The sequence below is a fragment of the Paramormyrops kingsleyae genome, chromosome 5, assembly GCF_048594095.1.
Source record: "Paramormyrops kingsleyae isolate MSU_618 chromosome 5, PKINGS_0.4, whole genome shotgun sequence".
Classification (NCBI taxonomy): Eukaryota; Metazoa; Chordata; class Actinopteri; order Osteoglossiformes; family Mormyridae; genus Paramormyrops; species Paramormyrops kingsleyae.
The window spans coordinates 22,859,466-22,873,895 of record NC_132801.1 but is presented as its reverse complement, the minus strand read 5'-3'; the positions used below and the strand labels follow the sequence as shown (position 1 = coordinate 22,873,895).

Here is a 14,430-nt window from a genome sequence, read left to right as displayed (position 1 = left end):
CTTGATTTCACACAGATATGTAGAGACCGCATCAAATAAAAGTATGTTAAATGTAGCAAATTCAGTACTTCAGTAAGCACCAAAAAGACTATTACAACACCACAGGGAAATATTTGTTCACCATTTTCAGTTTATTGAGGAAAAGCGGGTACAAAAAAAAAAAGTAACGGTGATACTGATAAATCACTGCTGAGACCCAGATGTGCCCACAGTCTTGGTGAGAGCAAAGGGCAAATGGAAAGGTTCTACTCTAGTCATCCATACACAAGTAAGGCGGAGTCTGCGGAGAAGCCAAGCTACATTAACTTCACTATCATTAGCTGCCTGGAACATGCTCATATCTGAAAATATTAAGACACCATGTGACTTGAAGCGCACACCATTTTATCCTGGTATGGGGCAAACAGAGCTCAACAAAGGTTTCAAAATGCAGTCTAGCAACTTCATAAGCCTTAGCTATAGCCTAAAGTTCTCAGCTCAAAGTACAGCAGGTAGCAAAATGTCCAAAAATGCACGATGGCCCAATCTTTCTCAAGAGTTTGCCATGGGAATGCATGGATAAAGATGGAGCTGACAGATACACATTTGGTTAACAGATTTCTGTATTTCACATTTATACCTTTGTGCTAAGGGTGAATTACACAACCAGATACCATTTCAGCTTGACAAACACCATCACTGCGCTCAAGAAAATGCCAGCATTAAAAGGGATAAAAGAAATATTAAAAACTACAAAAAAAAACAAAATAAAACAATAAAAAGGTATTAGAAAATTGCTGCTGTTTCATATTTTTTTCCATCAACTTCTTGGTTTGCAGTCAATGGTTACTCTGTCTTTTATACTGGTACTCAAATTTTTGGGAGGGAAAAAATATACCTAACGAAAACAAAAAAATGCAGCAATACTATAAAATGCTAAAAATAGCCAACGGAATGATTGGGAAGGATATCATTACGCAATCATTTTGCTGAAGGAAACTATTAACCAGCCCTGTAGTATTTGCACATTAGATAACTAATCTTTTCAATTAAGTACACATGCCTACAGATGTTAAAAGGTAGGAGTGAATGATATTTTAAAGTGTGGTACGTAAGTGCTGAAGGGCGGGGTTATTGAACTTTTACTTTTGCAGGATGACTACTTGAATGTTATCTTCTTCCACAATCCTAACAAAAAAAAATAATTCCAGGTATCAGTAAATATGAAGACACGGTTGGCTGATGGCCCCGATCTCATGAGGGTTGTTGGACACTGCATGGTGCAGCAGCTGGCATCTCAAAGCTAACCACCCACACTCACGGACATTTATACTCTGAACATTGATGATTTCACAGGCCCAGTTACTAAATCTGCTGAGGGCTTGGATCCACAGAAAATAAAAAGCTTAACATTTCATTAGGGTATTCTAACAAATGGGCGGGAAAAAAAAAATAGGAGGAGGTGTCTTAATACTTTGATTCTGGGCTTTCCCTTTTATGTGTATTTAAGAGTAACATGAACAATACAAGTAATCTGACCAGAAAACTGTTCTTCCAGTGGTATTCCAAAGGGACATTACCCACTACAACTGAATCTCAGATGAATTACTGAGGGGTTTAAAGAATGATGTCTTTTACAAATAATTTAGATGTCTAATGTCTGGCTTGAAGATGAATGAAGATTTTCTTCAACATTTCAGTTTCTTTTGGCTGAACTTTAAAAAAAAAAATAATAATCAAAACCTGAGAACAAACCAATGAGCAAAATGATGTATGGAGAAAACTGGATGCGGAGATATTGTAGTGATACCCAAAGTAGTAAAACTGAAAATGCACAAAAACATCCCTCAATAATTCACAGGAGCAGCCCCCACATTAACCTTACTCTCAATGACAGTGACAGCTCTACACCTACTATTGACTGGTTTGCTATCTGGATAGTTTTGTTGAGGGAATCTGCGGGGTACAGTGATCTATGTGGTGAGCTGTTGTGTGCACCAATTCTATGTTCCTTTGGGTGGGGTCCATTTTAAAGAGCTGGGGTCAATGGTCTTGTTGTTGTTGCCTCTCTTGGTCTCCTTAGCTTTCCATTCATCAATAAGGTCCTAAAAACAAAAAGGATAACACAAGTAAGTTGAGTTTTTGAGGTAGCAAGTTCTTCTGTAATCCTAAACTCCACTGAACACCAGTGCATAAATGAAAAAGAACATGCCTGTCTCTTTAAGACAAGGTGCTTTCCTTTCCAATACTTAAGCATCTGGAGGGACTGGAGTGTGCTAACAATATCCACAGGGTTCACCGCTGTCTCCTGGCTGATCTCTGCAAAGGGACCAAGGTGGTTACACTAGTATAATGCAATCATAATTCGATGCAATATAAACTTGCTTTTTCAATAATCTCTATGATCAAGCAGCAGATTCCAAAATAAAGATAATATTCAAATTACGAATAAATGTCAACACAACAATGTTTTATTTAAAGATCTAGACCTCTAGTACTACCTTTGATGGAGATCTCCTTGCCCTGGAAGTTGTGCAGGTAGCGCAACAGCACCTCCTTCCAGTAGCTCCGGTAACTGATGAGGCCCAAGTCGGAAAGGGGACGCTCAGGGGAGCCCACCTTCTCCTCCACTTTGGACAGCAGGTAACCTGAGAAAGCATGCACACTGTATACAGCCTTCCTGCGAAAACCTCTCAGGGTGGTTGTTACATGTTCAGGCGTCAAATGTCCTGTGTGTACCTGGCACAGGGCAGGGCATTTTATACAGCGTTCCTAAAGTGCATCCTTCAGAAAGTCACTTCCAAACCAATCATATTTAACTGAATCGTATATTTTATTTTTTTTTTTTAAGAATAAACTTCAGTATTTTAAGATCTATCAAACAGGCAGATACTCAACAGGAAATTGTTTCTGAAATTTGAAAAAATGAAGACCAAAAGACACCTGCACAGACCAACAGACCACAAACCCGACGAGTGACGGACTACTAGAAATAGAACACGAGCCACACTCACTGAAATCGATCAGCATCTTGCCGTAGCCCTGCCTCATGTATTGTGGCATTGTCAAGATGCAAGACACGTTATAGTTCAGGAAGGAATTCTTCTCCTAAAGACAGATTAAAGCAAAGGCAGCAAACATTAATGCGTAGAAACTGAAGCCTGTGGAAATTACAAATCTCACAAAGGTGCTCTACACAAAACAAGACATGACATCTGAAATTAACTGCAGAAGGGCTAGTGGCCTGAATACTACCTTAGAGAAATACCCAACGAGATGGCATCCTGTGTTATCCGCTTCTGTCATGACATAGAACAGAAATGGCTCTACGTCGTAGTACAGTGTCTTGTGGTCCAGGAAAAGCTTAGCTAGCAAACAGAGATTCTGGCAGTAAATCTGTGGAGGGAAACTGCAGGTCAGAATGAGCCTCATCTCCTTTGTTAGCATCTTGTGAATTAGCATGCCCATCTAGCAAACGTGACTAAAGACGTTACGAGAGTTACTGTGAGGCGAGTGTTATTTTAAAAGCTCTGCTTAGTAGCAGAAAAAAAAAAAACGGATGTGCAGTCTAAGTCGTAAATCAAGAAACCTAACCAAACCTAAAATCTATGAAATTAAGGCAGCGTTGTAATGACATCTAAAGAAAGCCACAAGGTAAACAAAGACTAACTCAAACTACAAAAGAAAATCTAGAAACTCTCCTAACCTTGTTTTTCTTGCCGTCCACCTCAAACACAGAGATGGCTCCCTTCCGGTAGATCTCATCCCCAGGAGGGTGTTTCCACACACACTTCGCCTGTGGGAAAATTGGAAATGAGCACAAATAGAATGTCTATTAGCAATGGCTGCCAGCTCCTATCAGAACAGAGACCACCAATGATGGCCAAAACTATGCTTCATGAACCATTTGCTGTATGCTCTGACCCTACTAGATAGTCAAGGCATGCCCCAAATTAATCCAAGAGCGCCATCTAGTGGGGACAAAAAAATACAGCAAATGGTTCATGTAGCGTCATTTTGGCCATCACTGGAGACCACATAAGCAGAGGTGACTGAAGAAGCAATGTAAATGCTGACGTTCTTCGGACCAAAGTCTTACGTTTACTAAACATCAAAGCAGTATGAGTTGTCTTACCATGTGCCTGCGCAGAATGGTCTGGCTCTTCATGTACTTGAGGCAGAACTCGCACATGTAGAGACGTCCCAGACGGGCATACTCCTCAGGATAAGGCGAGTGGTACCAGGTGCCCAGTTCATAGCGGCCAAACAGGATGGTCTTGATCATGTTGCTCCCCTCAGTGATTTGGCCCTGGAGCCGCAGTTTCTCCTGTGCACATTGGGAGATGAGGAGAGGGGCGAGGAAAACAGACTTAGATACCCTGACAGTGTCAGAGAGCCAGGAGGAGAGCCATGGCTCGCGATGGAATTAGAGTGGAAAGAAGTCGCAGTACATCAGCTACTTAGAATTCGGTGATCACCACATGGGCACCTATCAGGTTCAATGTTTACTAGATTCATGAAGAAAAAAAAAAAGAGTACATGTAAAAAATTAAGTTTTCATATTTAACACAGCATCCCTGTACTGGATATGTGGCTGGAAGATTGGATGGAAGGGTAGGTAGGTAGATGGATGGGTGGCTTGTATTTTATTGACCTTGAAATATTGGGGATTATTTTTGTTATAACCACTTAAGCAAAAAAATAAAAAATAAAACAAAATAATAATGCATTAGTATGTTGCAGTGCATCAAACGAGTGCAGCGGAGTGTATGGTGCAAAACGTCACTCAAGCCCATCCTACCAGCTCACCCCAAGGTGTCACTACAAGCTAAAGGCAAGAGGAGGAGGAAAGGAGAGGAGGTAATGAGTCGTCTCTCTTACAAGATCCTCTGAAGCACGTGCCTGGGCTTTTCTAAAGAGCTCCAGGTCATAATCACTAGTGATGTTCTCAAGAAGAGGCTCTCTGGTGTTGCCGTGGGTCTGCCGGTGCTCCTGGGAAGATCAAGAAGTCAAGAAAGAAAGGAATCATTTCAGTTCAATCACAGCAGCAGGAAGTGTATGCATCTGCATATTATACCTGGACCACAAGCTGCCAAGATGGTCAGTAACCGCAGACTCCAGCCTTACCATGTACTTCTCCTTCTGCTCTTTAAGGAGCCCCGCATTCCTCTTCTTCCTCATTTCTGTCACCTTCTCCTTGTACCTCACCTGCCTCTCCGTCGGTGCCTGGAGATGACAGCACAGAACTGTTTACAAGCGCACAGCCAAGTGCAACAAATCACATCCGCCCTCCTTGCCAAACGAGGATGGCACGCTGCTTGTGGTTTACAGTTACTTACAGCCCAACAGTGAATCCACATCCCATGCCAAACCGAGTGATACTGCCCGCTACAGAATACCTGGTGGCGAGTAGCATGTCTGTTGTTTTCATCCTGCCGGTGCGAAAGTGTCCTCTCTTCCACTTGCTTGTCCCGGCTAGTAGCTCGAACCTACAGGAAAGGAAGGTGATTATTCAACCCGGATGGTTTACATTCTCGGCGGCTGTAACTCTTATTGCCAATGGACACCTGCCAGTAAAGTGTAATGCTTACCTTGCACTCATCTGCAGACAGGTTATGGTACAGAGGGCATCCAGATATGGAAAAATGCCTCTCATGTTTTCCCGTTAGATGTCCTGCAGAAGTGCCAACACAACAAAACGCTCTTCTCAGTAATCACTATTAAAGTATGCCGTTTGTCTATCAACTATACCTCTGAGTTTCCTCTCAGTCCAAAAAAAACTGCAGGTTCTCCTGAAACTGAAATGGGTTCTCCTGAAACTGAAATGGGTTCTCCTGATTGCCAGTGTGAACATTTGTGTGTCCATGTGCTTCTGGGTACAGGCATCAAGTTCAGCAGGACTGCAGATAAGTGCTTAGGGATGGATGGAGGCAAACGCTGAGTAGAGCAAAACAAAGGTTCTGTACTCACACACTGAATACTATATATACATAAGTATTTACGTGGTATAGGAGAACATTACTTCAAAACAATGCTGAGAGAAAAATTACTATGGCTGGCGTGGAACATAGATGCAGAACTTAAGGCTCTCCTCATGTTTGGTAGAAACAATGTTCTTTCACGTACCCAAATAAAACCTGAATGGTACTAACTGACCCTGGCACAATTACGGCTACACATTATTCATCAATACTTAATTGCGTCTGAAACACACAGCTATTTAGAAAGACACATTGAGCTTCTCTCATATCCAGTGTATTTGTACTATATAAAGAGGAAAAGGAGCAGCATGGTGATGCACTGGTTACCACTGTTGCCTCACACATCATGAACCAGGGTTCGAATCCCCGCCATGGCTCCGTGTGTGTGGAGTTTGCATGTTCTCCCCATGTTATCGTGTGGTTTCCTCTGGGTGCTACCAAACTACACATAGGTACATGAGAGTGCTCCCTGTGGTGGGTCGGCGCACCATCCTGGGTCGCTTCCTTCCTTGGGCTCATAGGCTCTGGACCCCCCATGAGCAGAATAAGTGGACACAGAAAATGGGTGGATGAAAAGGCTTTTGTTGGGTAAAGCCAGTCTGATGAGCAGTCGTTTAAGCTATACTGACAATTATGTTCCCGAACAAAACATTTGCCTTGGAACTCTTTCCACCTTAGTTCACTTAGTGTAACATTTAAACCAAAAAAAAAAAAAAAAAAAAACAAAGTCATTTTTAAGAAAGATGGCTGTGACCAAGCATTTCGAGGTAGTCTGTCAGTATTACGATGCTAGAATATGAATCACCTGTTTTGTTTGCTCATGGCAAGTATGTCTAAAAAAAATAAATAAAATAAGTGAATTACCCTTATTTGGTAACTGCTTACATTTCATATTGCCTACAGCCTCATGCTTAATACGACCATTTCTGCAAGTCCACTGGGTCAGCATTATTCACACAGCCTCAGATTTATGTCAGAAAGCTCGATTAAAAATAATTCCTAATAAACCCACACCAAAATACTTCCTTGTGTTAATCACACTAGCAAATAGCTGTATAACTCACAGCAAAACCCTCCAGACATTCTGAAGGCAAAAAAAAAAAAAAATTCATTCTGTTGCTCAGGAACAAATAAGAGGTGCCAGCATTCAATCGTTGGTCAACAACTTTGTTAAATACCCTCCATTTGGAAAGGATCAGGTACATTATTAATGACAGTTATGACAAATTTCAGGAAAACGGCACTCCTGGGAGGGAGGGGGGGGGGAGTAGAATGGGACTGATTTCAGTTTGGCTCTGTATTTGCAGTGTCTTTTCCATCATATTAAGTGCGTGACTTAGATTACCCAACTATTCATTATGTCATTGTTAATCTGTATGCGCTTATGTTTGTTCTACAAAAAAAAAAAAATAGCTGTATATGTTTTGATCTTCTTAAAGAGGGTACTTACGCTAAACAAACTCCATCCCACCACACACCCATACTTTAGGCTGTGCAATAAACCTGCTGCCACTCGGATGTGCAATATTCATCTGGTAATTTACCTGTATTACTACACTTAACAATATTTATTCTATTTATATATATCGTATTTCTGTTTCTCATGTATATATCATGGTGTATATAGCAGAGTCTTTTATAATCTTATTTCAGTTCTTATACTTATATCTTGACTTATATCTTTTATATTCTTGTCTTGTGTCTCTGTCTGTGTGACAGTTTAGTAGTAACATGAGCAATTTCCTCTGGGATCAATAAAGTTTTTCTGATTCTGATTATATTGCTTTCTCAAAATAAATATTTGCATTTCTCTTTCCACTATACTGACAGTTTAATTCTACCTGCAAGCAAAGGACATGCATCTAATTACACTGCACCCAGAAATACTGCAGAGACAGAGATATTCTTTAAGGAACAGGTTGGAAACCTTTGCATTACCTAATGAGTTGCAGCCTGGAGTCGGACACTTCATGTTGAAGTTATAGCTCTCATGGAAGCGGCGGCGCTTGGGCCGATGGGAGAGGTCACTGCCGGAGTCTTTGTGGGACATGTCCTTGGCTAAGCTTTCATCATGGGAGGCATTAGGGCTTGAGATGTCGATGTCGGACTCTGATGACGGAGCGTTGCCAGTGGGTGTCCGGGGCGGAGACTCATCGTGATCGACGGCATGCTTGAGGTCTGGTGCGTCAGGATGAGAGAGGAAGAAAGAAAAGTTGGGACTGCGGGAAAAGATAGGCGCACACTTACAAAGCACATGGGAGAGGAACCTTCTCCAGTGCACACATAAACCCCCCATAAAGGAAAAGACACTATGTTCCGCATACATGACAGTTGCTCTTTGTGGGAAGGTGGGCACTTCACTACTCCATTCACACGGCTAATACTCACACACTCGATATCAGTATCCAGGACGTCACTGTGACAATGACATGCAGATACACTCCCTCATACTCCAGCCATTGGAAAAATACTTTCATGAATCATAATCAGTCAAATTTTTAAAAATAATAATAATAATAACAATAATCAAACTTACCAAGATATCTACAATGGCATTTCGAGGTGCAACTGTTTGAATGCCTCTTTTCTACTCTACAATCGTCATAACTGGTTTTAAGCAAAGAAATAAATCCTATTTTTAAACTATGTCCCTTAAATTCCAGAGCTTGAAGTGCTTGTGCACTGTTCTTTCCCTTTACAAAAACCAACTCTGGTTTCCTGCCCTGCAATGATCTGCTGAGCAACCAAAGAGTGCCATAAGGCTGCATTCTCAGCAATATGCTTCCAGGACTTGACCACACTCGATCAGAATTCGCTTTTATACACCAAGGTATCTTATGCCACAACATGCAATATACCAACCACCCTGTGAATCCTAAGGACGACAGAGGAAACCCAGACTTCAGAAATCACCATTTTGCACATTTTTTACGAACAGAATTCATTGCAGTTGTTCAGATGAATAGGCTAAAGAAAAATAAATACTTATATCACAGCTTGTGTCCCAAAGCTCCAGCTAAGTTTATGATTCAACAATTTATATACAACTGATGTCACTCTCAAAAATGCAGCACAGTGGCATTCACAAAATAAAGAGCAGGCAGTTTGCAAAGCAAAAAAAAAACCATCAGACCTAAACGGTTTCAAAGTACAAAGTGAATACACCACTTTTCATTATTTCTCAGGTACGCAAAGAACCCCAATACACAAAAACAGTAACAAGACATGCCCACCATGTATCGAAAGGGATAAAGACCGAGCACACGTTTTCCACTGAAATATTAAATCTTAAAGCGACACTTCCAAAGACCATGTCACAGAGCTCTTTGTACGTCATGATCAATTAACACAGTAGTTTAGGTGAAACAAAAATGTTTTTGCTGATTGCAGGGAATGCAAAGAAGTGCTTAAATATTCATTGGAAGACATTTCTGGAAATTGATTATGCATTTGATTGAAATTGAATTGGTTTTCTATTAAGCAAGGATTAGACACTGCTTTGTTGCAAAAATATTCACATCATTAGCTCCACTTACCTACCAGAAGGAATCACGTAATTTGAGTTTGTTAGAACTTTTGCTTTCAGGGAATTTCAGCTTTCATCTGATACACCTTATGGCATAAGAACCTTAGAGTATGAATCTCACCAAGAATGTTACTTGGATCATGTGCCCCTGAAATAATTTTCAAACATATGCAGTAAAATCACACCTTCCCCAATTTTAATAAAGACAAGGCAGAGCGGGAAAACAAAGAGCAATGCATTTCAGTACAGCCATGTGTAGCACAAGATGATGTACTGTGTCTACAATCAGTAGGAGACAGCACGGGAAAATACAAGAACTCAGTTCTAGGTGGGGCAAAAGGCAAGCCAAAGAAACAGAACAGGGAGCCAAAAAGCCACAAGAATGACATCATGGCTTGGGTCAATGGGACTCAAAGTGTCCTTGTGTGTCAGACTCGAGCAGTAAGCTTGGCGATTGGGATTTTATTTTTTGGAAATCATTGCTGGTGATCTGATCTCAGAATAATGTGTGGACTTGGGACTGGGGAAGAGTCCTAATTAAACGTTTGGTTGGGAGAATAGCAGCTTTACAGCAAGGATTCAGCATCTTTTCAGCAGACAAAATGTTGTTGTTCAAGATTAACATTTTCAACGGAAAATCTTAAACTACTGATATGCAAATTGATGTCACTGACAATTTCTGTTACTTCAAGGTCTCCCAGAAAGTGATGTTCGAATTCATTTGTCTAATTAGTGAATAGTTAATTCGGGATGATTCCTAAAAAATAACTGATGTAAATTTTTAAGTCATTGGGACTGGTTTTCAGCTTCCAATTGCTCTGTGAATTGAGAATATCCGTTTAACTCAAACTAGGACTCTTCAAAAGGGAAGCCGTTTCTGAGATCTTGGTGAAGCCAGCGGATTTCACAGTAGCCATTATAAGTGGGGCACCAACAGATGCTACTTCAGATCTGAAGACCTTCCCTGAATGCTAAGGATAAAACCTTTAGATTTAACCAAATCTCAAATGGCAAAACAAGCAGGCAAATTGGGTTGTCCACATTTTAATATATCCATTCATAAGTATCCTTTTTACTACAGAATGGAGTTGTGATATGCCAGGTTATCATTTTTGTATATTTTATTATAATTACCTTATAGTTTAAGTATTTGCTATTAAAAAGACACTAGCTTAGCACATGAACTTAACACTCTGAACTAGCTTCATTGGTCTCCCCAGTATCACTTATTTAATTCCGAACTACAAAATGGGAAAAAAATAGATAGGAGCTGATCAATTTTGGGTGTGGAGAACTGAGTTCCCAGGAGAGCTGAGGAAACTGTAGTATGGAGAGGGCTAGACTGCGGGGTGAAGAGTGTGTGGCGATGCTGGCTCCTCCGGCACGTTCTGAAGCCCCGTCGCCTACCCCTGTCTGAGTAGTCCACCGCCTGCTCCGTGTCGGACCCAGAGGAGCGACTCTGCCGAAGGGGGTATTTCTTGGGGGTAACTGGTGCCCCCTGTTGTTGGCTACGGGTCACGCGCCTGGTGGAAAAGGCGGCATCTTCTGAACCCAGGGCCGGTACGTTCCGGACTGGACTGGAATCTAAAAAGAAAGCCTTTACATTTTAACAGACATCTTCTGCTTCCAACCTTGGGGTTGAGCACTGAGTCATGTTAGTCTTAGAAATATTGATAAGCGCTACTTTAAATTAATGTGTTGCATCATTATAGTATAGTAATTTATGTATTCTAAAGCCTAGCCTATATAGTAATGTATGTATTCTAAAACCTGCCTGATCATTGATCCTAAAAATAAGTAAATGACAAATTTAAAAAAATAAAAATAAGAACTGCAGCAACTCATTGTACTGTTTTACAGTAAGACAGTAGTTGATCACAAGGCTTTTACTGCAAGATTGGGAAGTTCACATTCAGGTGGTGTTACCATAAGCCTGTCCATTCAAAGCCTGTCCCCGTAAAATGCTTATAAAATACCCTTGCCTATTTGATTTTCTCACCAAAAAAAAAAAAAAAAAAGAATTATCAGCATTTAAATTTTTCAACAGGCACACAGAATACATTTAATTTCTGGCTGCTCACAAACGAAAAGCCCCTAAATAAAATGAGACTAAATAGCACTATTTTTTTTTATGGACATACTGCTGAAGTTTAAATGGCCAGTGCCCCTCACAATTCGCTCAGTTTCTGATCACTGTAGTGCTGCACAAAATCTGTCATGTGCACCGTTTTGACCGAGTCACTCATGCACCTCTGGCACCATAAGTTCCAGACCCAAGATCTCACAAAGCAAGTTACCAATTTCATTTTGAAGTCAGTGTGGCATCCTCTTCCTTCTAATCTCCTCAACTCTGATGTCTGCATCGACAGCATCTTATACTTACTCACGGCTGCACCAGCTAGAGAGGCACCACTGCTGATGTGTTTACACGTGACACTACGGAAATCAGTGGATGCTGATGTTTAAGAATGCACCAACTTTACAGAATTTAAAATGAAAATGATACATGACACAATGCTTGAATAAATGAAGCCACAGAATGAACCCTGCAGATACCTACCATACTTCTGATATGCTGGTGGTTTGGAATATACCAATTTTTAACTATAGCAAGAAATGCTATTCTGTGTCACTAGCACCACCTTTTATTAACATAAAGATCCCACAATTCTGATCCTTCCTCGTTTGATTGAGAATGCAATTATAAAGCAGAAACCAGAGAAATGCAGGAGACCCCACTTAGACAATGATGCAATAACTCATTGTTGTAACCAACCAACAATGCAGTCACTCACAGGTTGATGAAATGAATCGCCCCTGCTTTTGAAAGTAGCACACTCCCAAGCTGTGCCAATTGGGAATATAGTTATACATCATTTAATGATATACCAATCCATTCAAATGGCTCTAAAGGGTGAATAAGGCCAATAAGAGGCCAAGAAGAGCAAGAAGACGTTGGTGCCAGTACTAGCACAAGAAAATACCACATAAATTCCATAAATAATCCTGTCCTCATTAAACCAAAAATTCAGTTCTTTCCAACAAGAATTTATATGCAGCCGACTGTGACCTGGACGAAACTCCAAAAAGACTATGCATGCTCTGACAACACGGAACAATGCATTAATACAGCAGCAGAGAATTATGCATCGTTTGCTATGCGTCTTGAGGATTAAATTGTATTTTAAGGCCAACGTTTTCAGAAAAGCAGTATAAGGCATATAAGAAGCAAGAGATAAAAGTTATCTTGAAACTGAAAAAGTTGTATAATGTCTCTCAGATAAGGCATTTCTTGCATCATGCTGCAAGGTGTCACAGCACAGCAATGCAACAGCAACACATATTTCAAGTATGTGACTTGCTACAAAAAAAAGACGTACCTTGAGAGCTCTGGCTAAGGCGCACGGAGGCACGAGTTAGACGAGTGTTTTTGCGCGTGTTCACATCGCTCTCAGAGCTGTCCGTGTGCTCCAGATCAGCGGACGAGTCTGAATCTTCGGTGCCGTCCGAGCTGCTTCCTGCAGTCCTCTGAGGCAAAATGTCAAGGGCGTAAGTTTGGCTGCAACACTGGTAGGGGACCAAATCATCCCCGAACTTACCGCCCCCTTCAACTCACACGGTACTAGCATAACATTGGTACGGACCTGTCCCTTCCGTCCATACCCAAATCTACGCCATCGTAAAACATTATTATTAATCGTGTTAAATTGCCTTTGTAAATTTCAGGAAAACTTCCCCAATTCCAAAACTTTCAACAGAATTTGATAGAAATTATAAGGTACCTCAACCAATGTTTTTGACAATGATTTCCCACATTTAAATTACTTACATTTTACGAGAAAGAAAATGTATTAGTGGGGCTTTGCTACAACATATTCAATACACTGCATACGTGAAGCAACGATAACCGTAATAATCAGAAACACCAAATAATTCAGTAATTATATATTTCGTACTGGTTCAAATCCAGAACATTAAAATACAGACATTAGGTGGCGGTATTAATTATGTTAAAGCAAATACGGTCATCATATTAACATAAATATCCCTCCAGCACAAAGGAGTAACTTACAATGACAGTAAACAAAGTAATTGCACATGAAACATGCCTACATTAAACATGACTGAAAAGGCCGTATAAACTTTTTGCAGACAAAATGTCTCTATACAATTCTACATTATTACTATGTAGCACACGATTAATGTAGGGCAAGAATGTTACGCATCCTTCGCCATATTAGCCTCGGACCTACTATTACAATCCAACTGTGGCGCCGAAGAAGAAAAGAACCAATCAAAAAAGAAAGGGGGTGGGCTAAGCGGGTTACATACAACCACTTCCACCACTCGTAGTTTCGTTTACCTATACAATACCCAATCACGACGTACTGAAATCAGACTGGCTACTAGGCCGCAACTGAAGCCTGGAGCTGAATTGTATATGTTCTACCGACGGGCTTGTCACAAACCCCGCAACCGAAGCAAGGGCTTCACTCGCTGGTGGGCGTGTGAGCTCAATGAATGTCTCTCACGCCTCAGACAAAACGTTTGATAACATAAAACTCCTGTGCCGCTTGGACCCGTGACTGCACTAACAGTGAAATCTCCACTCAGTTATATATACATTTCAACAATAAAGATATTATGAGCAATAATTACATGGAAATGCTATTTTTGCCATTTTGTTTTTAGCTCGCCTGCTAGCCGTGAGGACAGTATTAACGCAGTCTTACCTTTCTGCGCGGCATGGTTTTCTCGGGTTGCTGACAGAGCCCTATTTTCGGAGTGTTAATGCGTTCCGAAGCGAATATAACGCCAGACGGCGTATTCTGACTGCCGTTGCGGTTGTTGTTGCTGTTTTAGTCCGTAACTGTGCAGCGATTAGCGCCGCACACGGGCTATTTTTCCGCTCCCAGTCCTCACTTCCGGCGAGAGCGGGGAAGA

At 41.0% G+C, this 14,430-nt stretch overlaps 1 protein-coding gene across 3 annotated transcripts; it reads right to left on the bottom strand.

The window, feature by feature from the left end:
- Positions 1–110: 110 nt before the first annotated feature.
- On the bottom strand, positions 111–14,428 carry kat7b (K(lysine) acetyltransferase 7b). 3 transcript variants are annotated; one of them, XM_023820813.2, is made up of 15 exons: positions 14,220–14,428; positions 12,867–13,014; positions 10,894–11,070; positions 7,899–8,138; positions 5,571–5,653; positions 5,379–5,468; positions 5,107–5,205; positions 4,861–4,971; positions 4,115–4,306; positions 3,686–3,775; positions 3,235–3,375; positions 2,994–3,087; positions 2,481–2,627; positions 2,192–2,298; positions 111–2,084 (listed from the first exon to the last, which is right to left on the bottom strand). In XM_023820813.2, exons 1-15 carry the CDS (start codon positions 14,232–14,234, stop codon positions 1,983–1,985), a joined length of 1,836 nt encoding a protein of 611 aa, XP_023676581.1. In that variant the 5' UTR covers positions 14,235–14,428; the 3' UTR covers positions 111–1,982. The 3 variants fall into 3 exon arrangements, with proteins under 3 accessions (XP_023676581.1, XP_023676582.1, XP_023676584.1); XM_023820814.2 differs by having other exon boundaries at positions 4,882–4,971; XM_023820816.2 differs by lacking the exon at positions 10,894–11,070.
- Between the last annotated feature and the right edge of the window lie 2 nt (positions 14,429–14,430).

Excerpts from the sequence above, each read along its gene's own strand:
- kat7b (XM_023820813.2), bottom strand. Across the intron at positions 8,139-10,893 it reads GGTGGACTACTCAGACAGGG|ACCTCAAGCATGCCGTCGAT; the intron begins GTAGGCGACGGG and ends CTGACGCACCAG. Across the intron at positions 4,307-4,860 it reads CACGTGCTTCAGAGGATCTT|GAGAAACTGCGGCTCCAGGG; the intron begins GTAAGAGAGACG and ends CAATGTGCACAG.